Below are 19,494 nucleotides of genomic sequence, written 5' to 3' on the forward strand. Positions count from 1 at the left end.
CCGCCGCACCTCACTCGTCGGCGTCCGCGGGACCGGGTAAGCGGGGGCGGGGGCGGGGGCGGGTGGGGGAGCCGGGGCGGCAGCAGGGGCCCCTGGGCGTAAGAGCCGCGGCCGGCGAGCCCCCGGAGCCCGGCCCGACGCTCCCTCCGCGTTCCAGACGTTCCGCCGCCGCCCGCCACCCGCGACCCCGACGCAGACCCCGCCTGGACGCTGAGGTTCAGCCCGACGCCGCCCAAGTCTGCAGACGCACCGCGCGCTCCCGGCTCCCCGACGGCGTTCTCCACGGTTGCCGCCGCGCCCGGCCGCCCCGAGGACCACGCGCCTTTCCGCGCCGCGGCATCCCCGCCGCCGCCGGCCCTAGACCCCGCCCGGGAGGACCCCGACTCTCCGTCCGGCCGCCCCGAAAACCACGCGCCCCCGCAGTCCGCGCCCCCGTCGCTGAACGCCGCCCTTCTGCAGACCCTGGGGCACCTGGGCGACATCGTGGCCATCTTGGGTCCTCTGCGCGACCAGCTGCTGACCCTGAACCAGCACGTGGAGCAGCTGCGCGGCTCCTTCGACCAGACCGTGTCCCTGGCCGTCGGCTTCATCTTAGGCAGCGCCGCCGCCGAGCGAGGCGTCCTGGCCGACCCGCGAGATTGAGGCCTGGCTGCCCCGATCCTTTCTGTACGATGATCACGCTCCCTCCGCCCTGACCCCATCCTGCGGCCCTCCCCTACTCCAAGTCTAGGTATGTTCAATAAAAAGATTGTTTTTTTCCGATATAATCCTGTGAACGCGTGCACGTCTTGTGTTAGGAGCGGTCCCTACTAATACGGCCTGCAGAGATCAGGCCGAGGTTAAAATGTCTCCCTGTGGGGTGGGGGGTGGAGAGCCTGGGCTGCCTGTGCCTTGGGGCCTGCTGGGATGCTGACTAGGACCTCCCCTAGGAGGCAAGGGCACATCAAAATGGGAAGTTGGGGTCCTTGTAACACTGGCTTTCCCCGGAGCCTCCCAGACCCTGCCCGCCAGAACTTTGCACCAGCCCAGCCTTGGTGGGTGAGCATTTTCTGCCCTCCCTGGGAGCCCAACTGAGCGGGACCAGGGGGGAGATTGGACCCCCAGGGATAACAGCAGTGACCGGACTCTGCCCGAGCCACTGGGGGTGGGCATTAGAGGGTCTCCTCCACTGTGGGCACGCTCCCCCAGCCTAACCCGAGCTGCCGGTGGGGTGTGCTCAGAGCCCCACCCCGACCCCAGTCAGGCCTAAACCTTCCGGCTGGGTTCTGGAAAGCAGGACTCCTTAGAGGCAGCTGGGAACAGGACAGCCAACGCATACCAGGAGAGGGGCTCCTTTTGTCCCCCGGGGAAGTGACTGCTCTGGGTAGCCCAGGCTCTGAGACTTTGGCCGAGGACCACGTCCTGCAGATTTGAGAGGACTTGACCAAAACCGCCCTGGGAGCATTTTCCAAATAGTAACTGAGCCCCACCCTCTTTCGGTGGATCCAACGAATGAGAACTGGGTGGGCCGGGAGGTGCTCCTGCCCTGGGGAGATAAGGAAGTAGCCCGAGGCAACTGGCCAGCATAACAATACAGTTCCACCAAGTAGGGGTTCTTTTCAGGGACAAGTGATTGCCCCGAGGCCACAAAGCTAAATAGGTGTTCTTGCTGGCCCTGTGTTCCAAGGTTCCAGCAGTACCTGGGGCTTGGGGTGGGGGTGGGGGGTAAAGCCCCTCCCCCAAGCCCTTTTCAGGAATCTTTGGAGAAGAGACCCCAGTTGGACCCTTGGCCTGCAGAGATCCCCAAATGGGAGCAGGAGTGGTCTCCCAGACCCCAGAAGCTGAGCCCACCCGTGGGCTGTACATTTATGGCAGATCCTGGGGGCTCTGTGAGACCAAAACTGTAGAAGTGACTCAAAGCGTCACCTCACTTAAGACACACTTTCTTCTGCTTCACGATGCTGTCTATGCTATGATCCCTGAGAGTGTCTAGGCTGCCAAAAACCTGCTATGGGGTGATTCCAGCTTGCAGACCTACCCCCCCCCCCCCCAGGCCACCTCCCGCTGGAAGGTCAGAACCACAGGCTGGGGCAAATATGTCAGCCTCCCGGGGTGGGGGTGATGCCCGGGGACCCTCTGCCCTGGAGGAAGGCTATTTTGTGGCTGAAAGAAATCTGTGGAGGTCATCGAGTTTGAGAGGCTTGAAGGCACCTCGGAAAACCCATCTGCCTTACTGCCCACCTTACAAATGGGGTGCATCCCATGGCCTCCTCAGGCCCCTCGTGCTGGAGTAAGGAACCTGAACGTTCCTTCTCTGCCCATCTTCCGTGTCTTCCAGCCTGGGGAGAGGAGTTTGGCTGTTCACGTTTCCTGGGCTCAACCCAGAGCTGCTTGGCCGGGTTCTCTGTTCCTTAAACCTGCTGTTGTGGATGCCCCAAAGATTCCCAAATCCCTTCTCGCTGTCCCTGCCCTTCGTCCGGGGCTATATTGTGGGTCAGTGAGGTGAGGCGTGTCCGCACCCTGTTCTGTGATGTGCGTGGCTTCTGCTTGGTTCTGGGCACGTGGGACAGACACGCCACAGTGGCGATGCTTTCACTGGCCATTAGCAGTCCTTCCCTGGGCCTGACCACGAGCACAGGGCAGTGTCTCCAGCAGGGTCTCCTAGGACTACTCCTCAGATCAGTGCCCTCTCCCTAGGGGCCCCTGGAGGGCAGATTCATACCCTTCATTTCTTTTTTAATTTTAATTTTGTTGTTGTTGTTGTTGTTATTGAGAGAGAGAGAGAGAACATGAGCAGGGGAGGGGCAGAGAGAGAGCAAGAGAGAGAATCCCACGCAGGCTCAAGCTCACCCCATGCGGGGCTCAAACCCACGAAATCGTGACCTGAGCCAAAGCCGGATGCTCAACCGCCTGAGCCAGTGAGGTGCCCCTCTGTTTTTAGTCGGTTGAGGAATCTCCATACTGTTGTCCACATGGCTGCACTGTTTCACATTCCCGCCAACCGTGTACAGGGGTTCCAGTTTCTCTGCATCCTCGCTGACGCAGAGATTTTTTTTATAGTAGCCACCCGAGTGGCTGTGCAGTGTGCACCTTCAATGACCACCCTCACGGCGTGCATCCTGGCAGGTGCCAGAGAGCCTGTCGTGCCCAACTGCCTCCTCGCCTGGGCGACCCACCCGTCTAGTGTGGAGCTCCCCGTCGTGCCGTTCTGTTCTGTGCCGCCCTGCGGGCCAGGGATTGTGCACATCGCCTGTGTCCTTCCTCAGTTCAGCCGAAGCAGCTCTGTGGCTGAGGGCCCTCTCCGCCCAGCTGCGGGACCGCCCACCCAGCCCAGCCCAGCCCAGCACCTTTGCATTCTGGGGCTGGAACCGGAAGGAGGGTTTTCACATCTTGCTGATCCCTCAAGGACCAGTGCTGCCCAGGGCCTTGTGAAGTAACCTTTATCTGGTGATCAATCTGTTGCTTACAAGAGAACACCTCAATGTTAAATGCATTTTTCTACAAGTAGGCAAATAACCCTATCAATGTGCGGGGCAGCTTTTGTACTCCCGAATACCTCGACACTCCTTATCTGTAATTAGCTCTGGTACCTGCACTCTCTCTGATGTCCAGTTGTGCCTCAAAACTTAACAGAGGTTGGGGCACGTGGGTGGCTCAGTCAGTTAAGTGCCCTACTCTTGATTTCGGCTCAGATCCCGATCTCACAGTTCCTGAGATGGGAGTCCCACACTGGGGGAGCCTGCTTGGGATTCTTTCCCTCCCTCTGGCTCTCTGCCCCTCCCCTGCGCTCTCTCTCAAAAGAAACATTTTTTAAAAATTAACAGTTAAAAAACCAAACTTGGGGCGCCTGGGTGGCTCAGTCGGTCAAGTGTCCTACTCTTGATTTCGGCTCAGGTCATGATCTCACGGTGGCTGGGACTGAACCCCGAGTCGGGCTGAGCTGAGCTTGGAGTTTGCTTGGGATTCTGTCTTCTCTCTGCCCCTCCCTGACTCGTGCTTTCTTTCTCTCAAAATCAATCAATGAATAAAAATAAAAAACTTAACAGAGGTAAACTTCCTTTGTAACTTCATGTTTGAAATTGCTGTCTTCTCGGGCACATGCACCCCAATGTTTATAGCAGCGCTATCCACAATAGCCACAGTATGGAAAGAGCCCAAATGTCCATCGATGGATGAATGGATAAAGAACACGTGGCATATATATACAGTGGAGTATTACTCGGCGATCAAAAGGAATGAAATCTTGCCATTTGCGACTACGTGGATGGAACTAGGTATTATGCTGAGCAAAATTAGAGAAAGACAGATATGATATGACTTCACTCATATGAGGGCTTCAAGATAAAAAACAGGTGGACGTAAGGGAAGGGAAGCAAAAACAATATAAAAACAGGGAGGGGGACAAAACACAAGAGACTCCTAAACATGGAGAACAAACAGAGGGTTGCTGGTGGGGGTGTGGGAGGGGGGATGGGCTAAATGGGTAAGGGGCAGTAAGGAATCTACCCCTGAAATCATTGTTGCACTATATGTGAACTAACTTGGATGTAAATCAAAAAAAATAAATGAAAATTTTTTTAAAAAAATAAGAAATTGTCATCTTCTTGACTGTCATTGTCTGTCCGTCCAGATTCTTGTCTCTTCCACGCTTGTGTCCCTAATTACATTGATCTTTGGAACACTCTCAAAACCTGGTGCTTTTGGACTCTGCGGGGGCTCTGAAACCTGCATCTTTTTCCAAGTCAAAGCAAACAGGGCTGAGTGATCTTGACCTATCATTTTTTTCGCAAAGAACACCTATCTAAGATTTTGGTAAATTGGTTTATCCTTCATATGATTTATAATGAGATAAGGTAAACGCCTATATTCCTCCAGTCTTACCAGAGGCCTGATTCCCCCTTTCTTTCCAGGTTCAGTGTCTGTGATTTCTTCCTCCGGTTTTGCACCCTGGAGGCCGGCCACTTTGACCATAGTACTGGCTGCTACTTAACCTTCCACACCGGTTCTGCTGCTAAATTGTTCTGTTAGAAGCCATATTGTTCTGCAATATGGACTGGATGTTTGTGTCCCCAAAATGTGTATGTTGAAATTCTAACCCCCAATGTGATGGTGTCAGGAGACGGGGCCTTTGGGACAGGACTCAGTCCTGAGGACGGCGCCTCGTCGTTGAGATTGGTGCTTTCTGAGACAGGACAGCAAGGGAGTGGCCATCGGCTTGCCAGGAGGTGCCCTCACCAGAACCCCACCACACCACACCCCGATCTTGGACCTCCCGCTGCCAGAGAAAGAAATGTCCTTTTAAGCCCCCAGTCTGTGGTGCCCTGTTGCGGCGGCCAAGCTCCCCCAGACACTTGTCAAATCTCTCAAACAAGTGCATTCGAATCCAACAGTGAGTCCAATGTTCCAGAAGTCTCCCCTGCCAGCCCCTCACCTTGTTTCCCATGATGCCCAGCAAGGCAGCTCACTCTTCACATCCGTGTGCTAGCGCCTCCCAGAACGGTCATTTGCTATTTGAATCTAGAGAAATCCTAACATGTTTTTTGTTCTTCCGCTTCACCCATGGCTCTGCCAGCGTGAGACTCCCTTCCTCACCTGGCCCAGACCCAAGCCCTGCTGGGTCCCGGGCACGGACCCGAGTCTGACGGTCCTGGTCTTCTTCCCAGGCCTCACACGCAGATGCAGCCCGGCACCAGTAGGTGGGGAGTCTGCTTGGGGTGCAAGCATTGGCCATTTACCCACATGCGACAAGCCACTGTTCCTTCTAGCGGGTTTTCCTGCCTATACAGTGAGTCTAATTTCTTTCACCTTCAGGACGCCCGGCGGACACTCCATTCCTTCCCTCATTCTCTGAGCCCTCGGTTCTGACATAGTCCTTCAAGGGCCCTTCCGGCTTCCCCCAAAACGTCAGATCCCTAAAGGGATCAACAGTAGGTCTCACTTCCTTTTGATGCAATGGAACCTGATTAACCCCGCCTGGTTTTCTGGTTATATCTTCTACCAGAGTTACCTGTATCAACCCTGCGGTTCTCCGAACTCCCGCGTCCCCCTCCCACCTGCCTTTGTAAACAGAGCTGGAAGGTCGGGCGTCCTTTGGCCCTGACACGAACTCCGTTCTCCACCGAGGTGGGCAGGGGAGGGGAGGGGGAGGGGGCCTCTGCCTCATCACACCTGCAGCCTGGGAATCCCACACCCCACCCACTCTACTCTCTTCCCAGACTATTACCCAGCTGAGTGCCCCACGCTCACACCTTGGTTCTTTCCACCCGAAGCACAAACAGGGAGGTCGGGGGCTCCCACGGGAAGGGAGGCCGGCCGAAGGGGAGTCTGAAGGGCAGGGGGCCGTCGAGGGAAGTCTGGGGGGGCAAAAGGAGGGGGAGGGGTGGAGAGGGAAGGGGAGGAGCCGCCCCGTGGGTGATCCGACGTGGGGGCGTGGCGGGCGGGCCGCGCGGTGTGGCTCTGGTTTCCCCGAGAGGCTGGGGTGGCCACGGGGCGCTGGAGTGAGTCTGGGGACCGGAAGGGCAGCGTTGCGGCCGCAATGGACTAGCCGGCGTCACCCCGCACCCCCCCCCCCCCCGCCCCACTTCCTAATGGCGTGGAGAAGGGGGTCTTGGGCGGGGAGAAGGGGGTCTTGGGCGGGGCCGGCCTCCGTCGGCCGCGCGTCCGGGTTGGCCCTTGCGGCGCGGGGAGGGGCGGAGGCGTCTGGGCGGCGGGACACGGTGGACCCGGAGCCCAGGCGGGGGGCTGAGGCCAGGAATGTCCGGTCAGGGGGATGGGGACTTTGGACGCCAGGGGGATGGGGACTTTGGACGCGAGTTGGGGGCGGGGCTGCCAGGACTTGGGAGTGATAGACTGGACGCCGCGCGGGGAGCCCCGTCTCCGAGGCGAGCAGGTGCGGGATTCAGTGGCGAGGTCAGCGGTCAGAGCCAAGGCCGCCTCGCGTCTGATCGCGAGCCTCGGAGGCAGGCGGCGGAGGACGGCAGAGGGGCAGCAGACCCGGGGACGTAGGTCCCCGAACCAGCGCAGGGACAGGGCCTGCAGCCCCAGAGTGAGGAAGCTGAGGTTAGGATGACACATTCGTCATTGGCTCGAGATGCCGGGGAGAGGGGGGACCCCGACGGCCGCGGGGAAGGGAGACCCTAGTGGGCACGAAGCATCACCAAGCTCCGGATGAGGGGAGAGGGGGCCTGAGCCCAGGGAGATGCTGGAGGACCGGTCCACCGCGGGCACAGCTGGCAGCGGCGGGGGGGGGGGGGGGCGCCCGGCGGTTCAGGTAGGGGAAGGTGTAAGCCGGGAGCTGGGAATGGGTGGGCAGGAGGGTCCCCTTAGTGAGGACTCGCCCAGCAGAGCTGAGGGGGTGGGGACCTGAAAGACTGGAAATGAAGACGAGAAAACTGGCTTTGCAAAGGTGTGGCGCTCTTTTGGGGTGGCGTGCGCGAATTCTGGCATCTCATCAATTAACGCTTGTGGGCGCACCACACACGAATTCCCCACGAGCGTTCCTCTTTCTCTCGAGGTGCTTCTGGGGCCAGTTCCGCGCTGCCTGAGCAGTCTTGGGGGGGAGGGGTGTCTTCCTTTGTCCGGTTTGTGTGGCGCCGCCCCCGTGAGCGGTGCGGGCCCCCACCTGCGGGGCCTCTGTCCCCAGGTAGCGGGACGGCTCACTGCCGCTGGCGCGTCGCGGTTCCTCCTCTGACCCTCCGCGGGCCGGGGTCAGCGCCTGCCGGTTCCCGCTGTGCCCGCGGGAGTCTCCCCAGCCCCCGCCCCCGCACCCCCCAGCCCGGCCGGGGGCGGGGGGGGGGGGGGCTCGGGAGGCGGGGCTGGGGGTGTTAATCCCCGCGAGGCCCCAGGGGCCTTTGATCCTGCAGGGCGGGGAGGGCGTAGAGGCTGGCGGTCCCGCCCAGGCTGGCGCCGGCGCCCCCGGGAGGCCGGCCTGTGGGCTAGGGCCACCACGCCGCTTGTCGGTGCTCCCGCCGCGCTGCCCCGGGTCGCCCTGAACGCGGCTCGGGCTGGTCCTTGGGGTCGTGTCCTGGAGACAGACGCGTTGGGAGGGGGGGGGGGGTGCGGGGGGAGAGGAAGGTGGACGGGGTCCATGACCCCGAAGGGCCCCGGCAGGTTCGCTGGAGCACCCGCGGGGGAGGCCTGTGCAGCCCAGTCACTCCTGCACCCTCCCGGAGCTCGGGGCCTGCATCGGCCTCCGTGGGGACAGCGCTGCAGTGGAGGGCAGTGGCTCCCTCCGTCCTTCCCCGCAGGGTCCTCCATGCCCTCGGCGGGCAGACGCCCCTCCTTCCTGTCACTGGAACCCAGCTCAAGGGCCCCAAAGTGAAGCCTGGGGCGAAATGGGGTTTGTGGGGGGGCCGCCGAGTACAATTTGAGAGGGAAGGGCCAACTGGAACCGGAGGGTTCTCCCCGGGCAGCCCTACGCGGCCCCGCCGCCTGGATCACAGTCCCCTTCCAGGATCCCACCCAGACAGCCAGAGGCAGGGGACTCCTGGCCTGGGAGCCCACCCGGCCCTGGGAGCAGTTATGCTGACTCCCCCTACCTGAAGCACCCTCTCCCTCAGGTGTGCACACCTGTCACCTTTGGCACTGCAGATCCAAGGGGGCAGGTTGGAGGGCCAACCTCGGGAGAGGACAAGCCTCCGGCAGGAGTGCTAGGCTGCGAGGGGGGCCATCGTCACCGTCCCCAAGCCTAGGCCAGCCGGGGGGGAGATGAAAAGATGTGACAAGTCCCCAACCTGCACCACTTCCCGAACTGGTGGACACAGCCCCGCCCCTGCCCAGACATCTCGGAGCCGGGGGAGGTGTGAATGGCCTTCTTTGTGCCTCTGAATTGGAAGCAATTAGGTGCTACTTATCTGGGCTGGGGGGAGGATTGGAGCGGTCTTTGCAAACCTGCTTGCCACTCCCTCCTCCTGAGCTTATAAATGCAGCTCAGCCCTGCTAAACCCTCGGAAGACCCTGCGCCTCACCCCCACAGTCTGTCCCCTACAGCCATGTCTCCTTCCTCTACCCTGCCCAGTGGCTTCAAGCCGTCCAGCTTTGGCTCAGTGGACTGGCTTTCCCGGAGCAGCCACGTGGGGCCGGCACACACCATCAGGCCCGCTGAACTCTCCTGGGGGAGCCTGTCTGCTCCAGCCAGGGTGTCCAGCAGCGGGGAGCTCCCCCAGACCGTGGGCGTGGAGGAGGTGAAGCCCTCGGAAGGGTCCGCGCCAGGGACACCTGCAGCTGGTAGGTGTGGGATGGGTGGGGATGGTGCTCCCCTCTTCCCAGACTGGGACGGGAGCCTGGAGGGTTCGGGAGGAGGGAGGCCCTAACACACCCCACCACATCCTGGGTACTGGGGCTGGAGGTGGGGGCTGGGATTTGAGGTTCCACCTGACCCCCCCTGGCAAGTAAGCACTTCCTGTCGGAGGCGAAAGCCGCAGCGGGGGTTTTCCCTCCTCAAGTCCCGGCGGCTCCTCTTCTTCCCCCACCTCCTAGAAGGGCTGACCCCCTGGCCTCTTCCTGGCGTGACTGCCTGTGGACTGTGTCCCACCGCTGCTGCAACTCCTGTCCTGTGAGCCCTGACTGCGACATTGGTGCCTTTGTGCAACTGACTTTCTAGTTCTGCAGCAAGTCTGGGGGGGGGCCAGTTCTACCCGAGTCACAGGGCTCTGGACGCACGTCTTAAATGAAACCTGCCGGGTTCACAGGGGTCGTTGTGGTTCTCCCCTCAAAGCTGGGTGCCTCGGCTTGGCGTGCAGAGTTGACTCTGTTCACAGGTAGCCTGGAGCCCCTGCAGGTTTGGGTCGGGGACAGCCCTGGCACTTCGGTTCACAGGGATTCCAGTGCCTCTGTGGCCTGGCTCCTGGAGGTTTTGGTGGCTTCCTAAACCTGGTCTAACCCTTTGTCATTTGCTCAGGAAACCTGGTTTGTTCTTTCAGTCTTTGTGACTTTATCATTGCTTTTAAGTTTAAAGCCCTGCCTAGTCAAAGTGGGGTTGATATTATCTGTAAGTTTTCATTTTTGAAAAGGTTTAAAAATTTTTTTTAATGTTTTTATTTTTGAGACAAAGAGAGGGAGCACAAGTGTGGGAGGGGCAGAGAGAGAGGGAGACACAGCATCAGAAGCAGGCTCCAGGCTCCGAGCTGTCAGCACAGAGTGAACTCGAGAACCATGAGATCGTGACCTGAGCTGAAGTCGGACTCTTAACTGACTGAGCGCCCTTCATTTTTGAAAAAGTTTAGATAATCCTATGGAAAAATTTTATACTTCCATGAAGTGAAATTTTTAATTTATTTTCTGCAATCAGCCCCCCCCACCTCAAAAAAGCCAACCAAATCATCATATCTTTCACACTGACTAGTTCCACTCTCCCCACCCCCACCTCCAAAGCAAAGCGTGTCTTGTCTTGTTGCACTCTCCCGGGTATGTGTTCAAAGTGACTTGGTAAAATCTGACATTCTGGCCAAACGTGTTGAGAAAAGACAGGTGACCCTCCTCACCACACAGGGTACTTAGTGCCATCTGCCACCGCCGATTTAGATAGACACAGACTGGCCACGGACGCATGGTTGGTGGCAGGGGAGACTGGGGGTCTTGTGACCACGGCCCCAAGCCCTTACTGCCGACTGGGGTCAGGTTCCTTGTGAGCAGCCAGAGGAACTGCTTTCCGGAAGGATGTGTGGGGCTCCCTTTCTGGAAGTGACCACGTGCCCCAGTGGAAGGGTGAGGGGCTGCATCAGAACCGCTGTTCCATTCCAGAATCCTCTTTCTCCAGTATTCCCATCCTGGCCACCCTCCCACATTTGAGCTGGGAGGGGAGGAGGGGCTGCCCCCTCATCCACATTTGTGCAAGTTCTGCAAGGGACAGCAGAGCAGTGAAAGTGAAGGAGGAGGGCCCAGACTTTTCCTCTCGTCCCTGTGGCCACAGAGCTTGGGGCACTTCGAGCTAGGGGAGCAGGTCCCACGTGAGTGGCACTTTTATCCTAAAGGATTCAGTGCCTTCTGTCCTTCCTCAGGGGTGAGGAAGGAGGCCGACAGCGGGCGGGCGCCCCGGGTCCGCACGGCCTTCACGGCGGAGCAGGTCAGCACCCTGGAGAGCGCCTTCCAGCACCAACGCTACCTGGGCCCCCTGGAGCGCCGGAAGCTGGCCCGGGAGATGCGGCTCTCGGAAGTGCAGGTGAGGGGGGTTCACCCAAGTGCAGGTGAGGGGCCCGGGACGCATGGGCCAGGGCGGTGGCTGTTCTCGCCCTTGTTCTGATCTAGTTTCCCCCACAGATAAAAACCTGGTTTCAGAACCGCCGCATGAAGCACAAGCATCAGCTCCAGGACTCTCAGCTGAGCTGCCCTTTCTCCAGAACGCTCTATACGCCAGTGGCTTTCTGCCCACCACTCTCTGCCCTGGCCAGTAGCTTACCGCCACTGTACCCTTGGGCTTCCCCGCTTGGGCCTCCGGCTCTGGGACAGCCCCCTGGCTCCTTCTGGGACCTCTGCCAAGTGGAACAAGCCTCCCTGGCCTTGACGTGGGCCTCGTGCAGCAGACAGCCTCCAGTGTGCTGCCTCCCAGACCCTGGGGGCCTGGTGCACACACCGGGCCCAGCTTTGTCCAGGGGCCCGTGGGGCCTGTGTGCCTTGCCCCAGACCAAGGATGCCTTCTGAGGAAGCACGGTGGCCCAGAGGCCTGCAGCTGGAACGTGTCACACACCGCCACCGCCACAGACACAGTAGGTGTGTGCGGAACTGTGCCCGGTATCTCCCTGGAGAGACGCTCACCAGTGATTGCTGTCACCGTGACATCTGGCGTGAGCCTTGTGTCTCCACAGGCGGGACCTGGAACCCTGACCTTCTTTAGGACCTCTCACAGCCACTCCCTCGTTGAAAACTACTGCAGGTTCAGTTTAGGAACCACACACGATGGGTCGGCCAACAGAACCCAGCGCCAAAAGTGGACTCGCCAAGTGTCAGGAGTGTAGCATATGATACAGCGATAATTTATTCAATGGAAAGTGTTGGGAAAATAAAGATGGGCACCCGGCTGCCTCAGTCGGTGGGGCCTGTGACTCTTGGTCTTGGGGTTGTGAGTTCGAGCCCCACGTTGGGTGTGGAGAGTACTTAAAAATAAAATCTCAGAAGTCAGGATGGATACTTTCTTGTGCTGTGTGATCATGAGCTTTGGGTGTAACCATGGAAACCACGGAGGGATTCGGGCCAAGTGAAAACGTTTGTTTTTATCACCTTGGGGTTTGGGTTCCGTGTTAACAGTGACCCCAGAGTGGGAAGCCAGAAGGGAACAGGCATGGTGGCTCTGCCCACTGCCGCGTGGAAGGTCCCTCCGTGGCCACATCTCGCGGGGCACCGAGCTGTGTGCTGCTCTGCTCTTCACTGCGTGTCCAGACAGACCTGTGTCTCATCTGGCTCGGGGCTCAGCCCTGTGCGGTCCCTGTGGCCGGGCCGGGCTGCAATCTGGCCTCCTGGGCGCCTGCAAGGAAGGAGGCTCAAGCCCGAGGGCCCGGCTTGCTGTCCAGGCGGGTTCTCGGCCCAGAGTTTCTCCACCCAATCTCAGCAGCGGAAGCCCAGGCACCAGGACCAACTCTGGCAGGGGCGGCAAAGCCACGGGCCGGTCATAGGCGCCGGTGGACCGAACCATCCCGTAGGGACTCTGTGTCCCTCCTGGGGGTTGCTGTGAAGCAGTGGGACGTCTGCCATCCTGTCATGCTGTCCACCCAGGATTTCTTGTGGTCAGGACTTAAACACACTGTTCAGGCTCGTGTTTTCATTTGTCTTAACCTCTGGTTCAAACCCACCTGCTGCTTTCGACACCCCTAAAACTTGAGTGTCTTCTTACCTTGTTACTTCCAAATTGCCCGCTGTTCCAGGGGAAACTGAGTCACGGTGTGTTTTCTATGGTTTGTGCCCTTTGTGTTCTGTGTCCTGTGTGTCCTATGTCCTGTGACCCCTGTGCTCTGTGTCCTGTGACCTGTGTGTTCTGTGTCCTGTGTGACTTCTGTGTCCTGTGACCTATGTATCCTGTGTCCTGTGTGTTCTGTGTCCTCTGTCCCGTGTTCAGTGTCCTGTGTGACCTGTGTGTTCGGTGTCCTGTGTGCTCTGTGTTCTGTGTGACCAGGTGGGTCTGCTGTCTCCTCTGTGCCCAGGATCCACTCGCCCAGCTTGGGGCATCACATGTTTGAAACATCGGCTCTCTTCTGAGCAGTGGACACCCCTTTGCCTGGTCTTGCCTGTAACCCGAATGGCTTTCGTGACTAGTAGTCCCCATGGGCTCGGGGATGTGGACAGAAGGACACATGCTTCCTAAGCCCTCCCCCACAGAGGCGTGACCTCTCAGAAGGGCAGGGGCTCCACCCCCTGTGGCTCAGACACTCTAGCACCTATGAAATAGTCTTGTCAAAAACCTAAATTCCTGTTGATAGAAAACGGACATAGGCCGGGGCTTCTCCGAAGTCCCTTGTCAGAGGGGCAGGGAGACCCGGCCGTCCAGGTGAACCCTGGTTAGAGCCGCATGAACACAGCTGTGAGGCAGGGAGGCCTCCGGTCTGCCAGGACTGGCTGGGGTGGCCCACCCGTCTCTGCTGACATGACCAGGTGAGGGACAGTGATGATCTGTGGGTCCCGTGTCTGCAACTCTCACTCACGGGGTTCAAGGGCAACACGACAGAGCACAGACGCAACATCTTGGCTGTGGAGCCGGGTGGTGGGTCCGTGGACATGGGGCTTCTGTCCCTGAGAACTTCTCCGTCTAAAACCACAGCAAGTGGCTGGATTGGGGGCACGCCCAGACCAGAGGCGGTGGGCTCCAGGGGTGGGGGCTCAGTCGGGCCACCCCCACGACCCTGAAGGCAGAGCGGAAGTCATGGGCTTGCTGTACCAGTGCAGCCCCCGCACTCCCACAGGGGTGAAAACATGCAGCTCTCTGACTGTCCAACACATCCCATCTCACGGCGCCAGGGGCAAGAGGAGGGGCTGTCCCCAGGAGTCCCTCATCGCCCAGCAGTGCCCTCAGGTCCAGCTCTGCAGAAATCTGCAAGCGGCAAGGGAACAGGTGAACAGAAACCCCTTCTCCAAGGAAGGCACTGGGAGGGGTCCCCGGAACCCCGCCCCACTGCCCGGGGGGAAAAGGTCCCCAGGACTGAGGACCTGTTGGTGGGCACTTCTGAGGGCCTCTCCAGCCTCAGTCCTGGCCCCGGGACTGCCTCAGGGGGCTCCTCAGCCGGCTGGACCTGCATGGCTCTGCCCCACCTCCCAGTGGACCGTCCTCCCTGCGCAAGGAGCAGCCCACTCAGTTCCGTGCTGTCGACAGGGGCCCCCACCCCAGGGCTGGGGTGAAGCGTGTGACCCCCAGTCAGCCAAAGACCCCGCCTCTAGCTGCGACGATGCTGAGGGACCCCCTTCCTTGTGCCCAGAAGCTGAGCCCTGTCTGCTGTTTCCACACAGAGTGGAACCAGGAGCCAGCCCCCAGTGCCCCACCCCCACCTACAGGGACAAGCACCGTTGGGGGGGGGGAGGGGCAGCGGGCACTGGGAGGGTCTCCTGGAGGCTGCCCTGCCTTGCCACCCACCCAGCCCATCCCTTCCCAGGAGGCCGTGGTCCTGGAGGGAAGGACAACCAAATGAGATTAGGGACAGGCCAGCCCAGTCCGCGGCTGATAAAGGGGCGCCTGTAATTGCTGGGCCGATTAGCTGACAAAGGCCAACAATCACTGTTTAAGCTCTCTGCTCAGCAGGGCTTCTGTCCATTTTGCTACACCAGGAAGTTGAGACCACAGGCTCCTGGGACGAGGGCCCCCACCCTGACCCGCGGGGCCAGTGGCGGGTGAGGTCTGGCCCACCCACCCCGCCATCTGCTCCCAGGCACCCTGGGGACGCCTGCCCCGGCTGGCCCCGGTTTCAGAAAGGCGGCTGCACCCTCCCAGCCTGGGAGCCATTTCACTCCCTTCACATCCACGCTTTCTCACTCAGTTCCTTCAAGGCCTCGGCAGCTTCTTCGTGCCCCCACCCCACTTGCTGTGTGGCCGTGGCAGCTTTGATTTAAACTCTGATTGTCAGAACTACGTCACACTTAAGTTCACGCGAAATTAGTTTTATTGACATTCCTGGCCAGAAAATCAATGCACACCCATGATTACAAAACTATAACGAAGGGGTAGGAAGCAGAAATCGCCATGGCATCCTCTGCAGAAGGCGTCCTGAGCCCTGGGGGCAGATGTCAGCCAGGGGCAGGACCTGACCACATGGTCCGGACACCTCGAGGGCGCACATGAAAGCCAACGTTACCCAGCCTTCTTGTCCCCCAGGGAAGAAGGAGGGCGGCAGCTCCACGGTGGGGGAGGACCTCGCTGCCCCATTTTCCCATGCCTTACACCTCTTTAGGCCTGACCCTCAAAGAAGTATATGCATAGGAAAAAGGAACGGCGAGCAGCTCGCGAGGGTCCTGGAGAGGGTCCTGGAGAGGGTCCTGGAGAGGGTCCTGGCGAGGGTCCCGGGCGAGGGTCCTGGCGAGGGTCTTGGGTGAGAGTCCTGGCGACGGTCGTGGGCGAGGGTCCTGGACGAGGGCCGGGGAGCTAGCCAGTCCTGGGCGGCCGGAGTGGGCAGCAGAGGCATGGAGCAGGAGGAAAGCCCCTCTGCTGACTCTGCCCCGGCCAGCCGGCCTGCCCCTTTTATGTGAGGCAGAGACCTTGGGGCAGGGCACACAGCAGCCGCTGTCACATGTAGTCACAGGCCGAGCTGAGCCAAGGACCCCGTTCCCACCCCCGCACCTGCGAGATTGGGGCACAAAGACCTTCTCTGAGTGCATTGCTGAGCCGGGTGGGCGGGAGGGCGGCGGGGCCCACGGGGCCCAGGGGCTGCTGGCTCGGGACCTGGGGCCGGGCCAGCCCTGGCCAGTACTTATCTGCCAAAGAGCTACCGCTTGCGTCAGGGCCCGGAAAACGCACGGCTCTCCCCTCTCCCTCCCTCCCTGCCCAGGGCCTCACTGTGCACGCCCCCTCCCCCCACCTCCCCGGGCCCTGGGCACCAAGTTCCAGAGGGTCAGGTGGGTCAGCTCTCCCAGGGCCCCACACACCTGATGTGTGCTCAGCTCTGCTCCTGAGCCCCCGGGGGGTGACTGGAGAAGGCAGAGCTCTGCAGTGGTGGGGTTGTGGGGGGGGGGGGGCGAGAATGCAGACACAGGCGAGGGACATGGCCCAGGGGACCGCTGACCAAGGACAGAGACACGTGCACTTGTAATGTTGACACCACAGGGCCCGAGGGGAGGGCAGGGGACCATAGGTTCCCCTGGGGAACAGGTGGGGACCAGAAGAGTGTCCGTTTCAGACCCAGGCTGCCACATCTGTCCCTCCCCACAGTCAGCAAGCTCTGTGAACAGAGTGGTGGACACTCGCCCGTGTGGATGCAGCTGTCCCCCAACTTGGGCAGGCGCTGACTGGGGACATACTTCCACGTGGCAGGAGCTGAACTGCCCTGCTCTCAGATCCTTGGCCCGGGGGCACCTGCCTAGGAGAGGGGTGATGTGCGTGTCTGTGTGTGTGCGCGTGTCCAGGCGGGTGTCTGTGCGCACACAGCAGCCCCCGGGCTCTCCCCGGCTGTAGGGTGGGGGTGGAGGCTGACTCCCATGAACCTCTAGCTGGACTGGCCGCTGGGTGGGCAGAGGCAGGACCCCGCGGTGGGCACAGGGGGTACAGGACAGCAGCCCCACGTGAGCACAGTCATCAGCGTCCCGTGGACATGTCTGGGCCCTGCCGACTCACCCCACGGTGGCCTGGACCGAGGGGTGGGCCTGAACAGCTGCAGACCCCTGGCCTCTGGAGGGTATGGTTCCCCCCGTGCTGGCGGGCCTCGGGCCTCGGCCGCGGGCTGATGGGCACAGAGGCGCAGAGGCCAGCAGCGGGTGGTGGGGGACAGATGCTCCGTGAGCCCGTGATGAGCCCGTGATGAGCCCGTGATGAGGAGGCAAAGCAGATGTCGGCCCCCATCCTCTGCTGGGAGGAGGCCGGGGTGGGGGAACCTTAGGGAGGAATCCCCCCACAGCTGCTCACGCCGGCTGGAGCTGGAGCGCCTGTTGAGTCTGGGGCTGATAGGTGAAGCCCCTCCTCGCCCCTGGCCCCCCAGCCCAGTGGTGACTCAGGGGCCATCTCTCCCAGCCACTGTTCTCTGTGAAACTTTCCAGGGTCCTGCTCTGTGACCCGGGGTCAAATTCCCCCTTCAGACCTGCCCCAGGGCTTCGGAGAAACCACTGTCACCCTTGACCTTGGGCTCCTGGAAGTGGGTCTTCAGGAGAGGAGGAGGCAAGAGGCAAGGGACAGAGACAGACAGACAGACAGGGAGACAGAGGGCGGCGGGGGTGGGGACAGGCCCTGCCCAGGTCCAAAACACCGGGACTTTGCTACTTTGTTTCTCAGACTTGTTTTCTTGGTTATAAATCAATGCCTGCTAATTATAAAGCCCTATAAAGGTCCAGAAAGGTATAAAGAGACAATGTCAGGCAAGGACGCCTTAACCTGCCACACCTGGGTGTCCACGGCCCCCTCCAGTCACCTCATGACCCCCCAAGCCACCTTCCCTCCAAGTGGGGTTCCAAGGAGCCAAAGGGTTTGTCCTGATGGTGGGGTGTCTGATCTCTCCCTAGCTGGGGGGAGGGGCCAGGTCCACTGTCTGTGTCTCTGGAAAGCCACGGGGAGCTGGCGGGGACTCGGTGACGGGGCAGATGCTGTGCCCAGGAGCCCCCCACCGCCGCCCGCTGTGGGGAGCCGGATGTTCTGTGGGGGCTCCAATTCCAGCCAGCCCAGCTGGCCGTGGCCCGACACTTGGGTCTCAGCATCCCTCACACGTGTGTTTGGGGGCTCCAGGAGGTGAAGGAATGGATGGAGAGACAGCCTGGTGGGAACTGTCAGGAGGGTCCCCGCAGGCGAATGCTGGGGCCATGCACTGCCCGACAAGTGTACCCCACCTGCCCGCCCTGTCCTGGGCCGCCCAGCCGGCCCCTTCCTGCACCCTGGGCTGCCCAGCCTGGCTCCTGCCCGGCCAGGGGACCCCAGGTCAGGCTTTTCTGCACCCCAGGCACAGTCCGCTCCTCAAGTGGTGAGGACAGTACCCGATGGGCAGACGCTGAGGCTGGATTCCAGGGACACCAGGTAAGGGACAGGGCTGCAAGTCATGTGTGTTCTTCACAGCCCTCCTGGGCCCTTTAGGCAGCCACCACCACCAGGAAGCCTTCCCTTTGCCAGCTCCTTGGAGTCCATGCCGTCCTGGGCAAGGTGTTGTGGTCCCTAGGACCTGGGGCAGTGCCCTCTGCCAGGTCCAGTCAAACCCTGGGCACTGTAGACCCCAAGAGTCCCCTGTGACACCAGACACACTGGGCCCGGGCCTCCCTTTGCCTATAAGACAGAAAACATCCCTGTTGTCCCTGGAGGACGTGCTTGGCACTGAGCTGAGGGGCGATAAGGGTTGGCCTTCAAGAATTTGCACTCCCTCCCTGTGCTGTATTCTGGGGGGGAGGTGGGGGGGGTGGAGGGGGGGGCGCTCCCACTGCTGTCTGCTCAGCTCAGACCACACTTCCAGCCCCCAGAAGTCAGCCTAGTGTTAACCCTTGCTGGATTCTCCCGGTCTATTCCCAGAGAGGGTAGCCTCCTGGTCTGTGGGACACAGAGACCTCAGCCTCGCTGCCCTGCACCCCGGCCTGCCCTCAACCCCCACCTGCCTGCACGCCTGTTCTGCCCAGCACCCAAGCCTACCCTGCACCCTGGCCTGCCCACCACAGCCAGCTTTCACCCTCAGCCTGCACCCACCTCAGCCAGCCCACGCCCCTGTTCTGCTCGGCACCCAGGCCAAGCCTGCACCCCGGCCTGCCCTCACCCCCAGCCTGCCCTCAACCCCAGCCTGCCCGCACCACCAGCCTGCCCTCACCCCCAGCCTGCTCTGCACCCTGGCCTGCCCCACCCCAGCCTGCCCTCACCCTCAGCCTGCACCCACCCCAGCCTGCCCGCACCCCTGTTCTGTTCTGCACCCTGGCCTGTCCTGCACCCGGGCCTGCCCTCACCCCAGACTGCCCTCACTCCCAGCCCGCCCCCACCCCAGCCTGCCCTGTGCTTGTTTGGATTCACTGCAGTTCCTGGGTTATTATCCACTGGAGAGCTCCAGCCGGTGCCAGGCAGCGTTCACAGCCCCTCCACAGAGGAACAGCTGAAGCCTGGACTGTGGCCTCATAGTGAGCTGGGCCGGCTGCCTCCCCTGGCCTCGGTTTCCCCACCTGTCAGTGGAGGTGCTGAAAATGGCCAACCCCTCTGGAGGTTAAATGTTACGTGCCTGCGAAGTGGCAACTCTACCCCAGGTGTGTGCCGGGAGGAAGGGGGCCAATGCCCCTAGAACCAGAATGTCCTTCCACAGAGGTGTGGGGAAAGATACCCTGCTCCGCAAGGCAGAGGACATCGTCACCATGGGTCGTTTTCGTTCATCTGGCTTGGCATTGAGCTGGGTGTCCTAAACCCGTTTACAGCCGGGATGAGGGCTCGAATGGTGGGCTACACAG

The 19,494-nt window shown here is 60.8% G+C and overlaps 2 protein-coding genes across 2 annotated transcripts in view; both read left to right on the top strand.

Annotated features, from left to right (window-relative positions):
* UTF1 (undifferentiated embryonic cell transcription factor 1) overlaps positions 1–761 on the top strand; it is a 1,491-nt gene extending 730 nt beyond the window's left edge. The window contains exon 2 of the mRNA XM_040486938.1: positions 158–761. Within this exon, the coding sequence (XP_040342872.1) occupies positions 158–642 (485 nt within the window). The 3' untranslated portion in view covers positions 643–761. The remainder of the gene's footprint in view (positions 1–157) is intronic.
* Positions 762–8,730: 7,969 nt separating this feature from the next.
* Positions 8,731–12,090, top strand: VENTX (VENT homeobox). Its single transcript, XM_040486960.1, has 3 exons — positions 8,731–9,204; positions 10,977–11,137; positions 11,236–12,090. Exons 1-3 carry the CDS (start codon positions 8,901–8,903, stop codon positions 11,614–11,616), a joined length of 846 nt encoding a protein of 281 aa, XP_040342894.1. The 5' UTR covers positions 8,731–8,900; the 3' UTR covers positions 11,617–12,090.
* The last annotated feature ends 7,404 nt before the right edge of the window (positions 12,091–19,494 follow it).

Source organism: Herpailurus yagouaroundi, unplaced genomic scaffold (assembly GCF_014898765.1).
Source record: "Herpailurus yagouaroundi ecotype Mexico unplaced genomic scaffold, PumYag 163, whole genome shotgun sequence".
Lineage (NCBI taxonomy): Eukaryota > Metazoa > Chordata > Mammalia > Carnivora > Felidae > Herpailurus > Herpailurus yagouaroundi.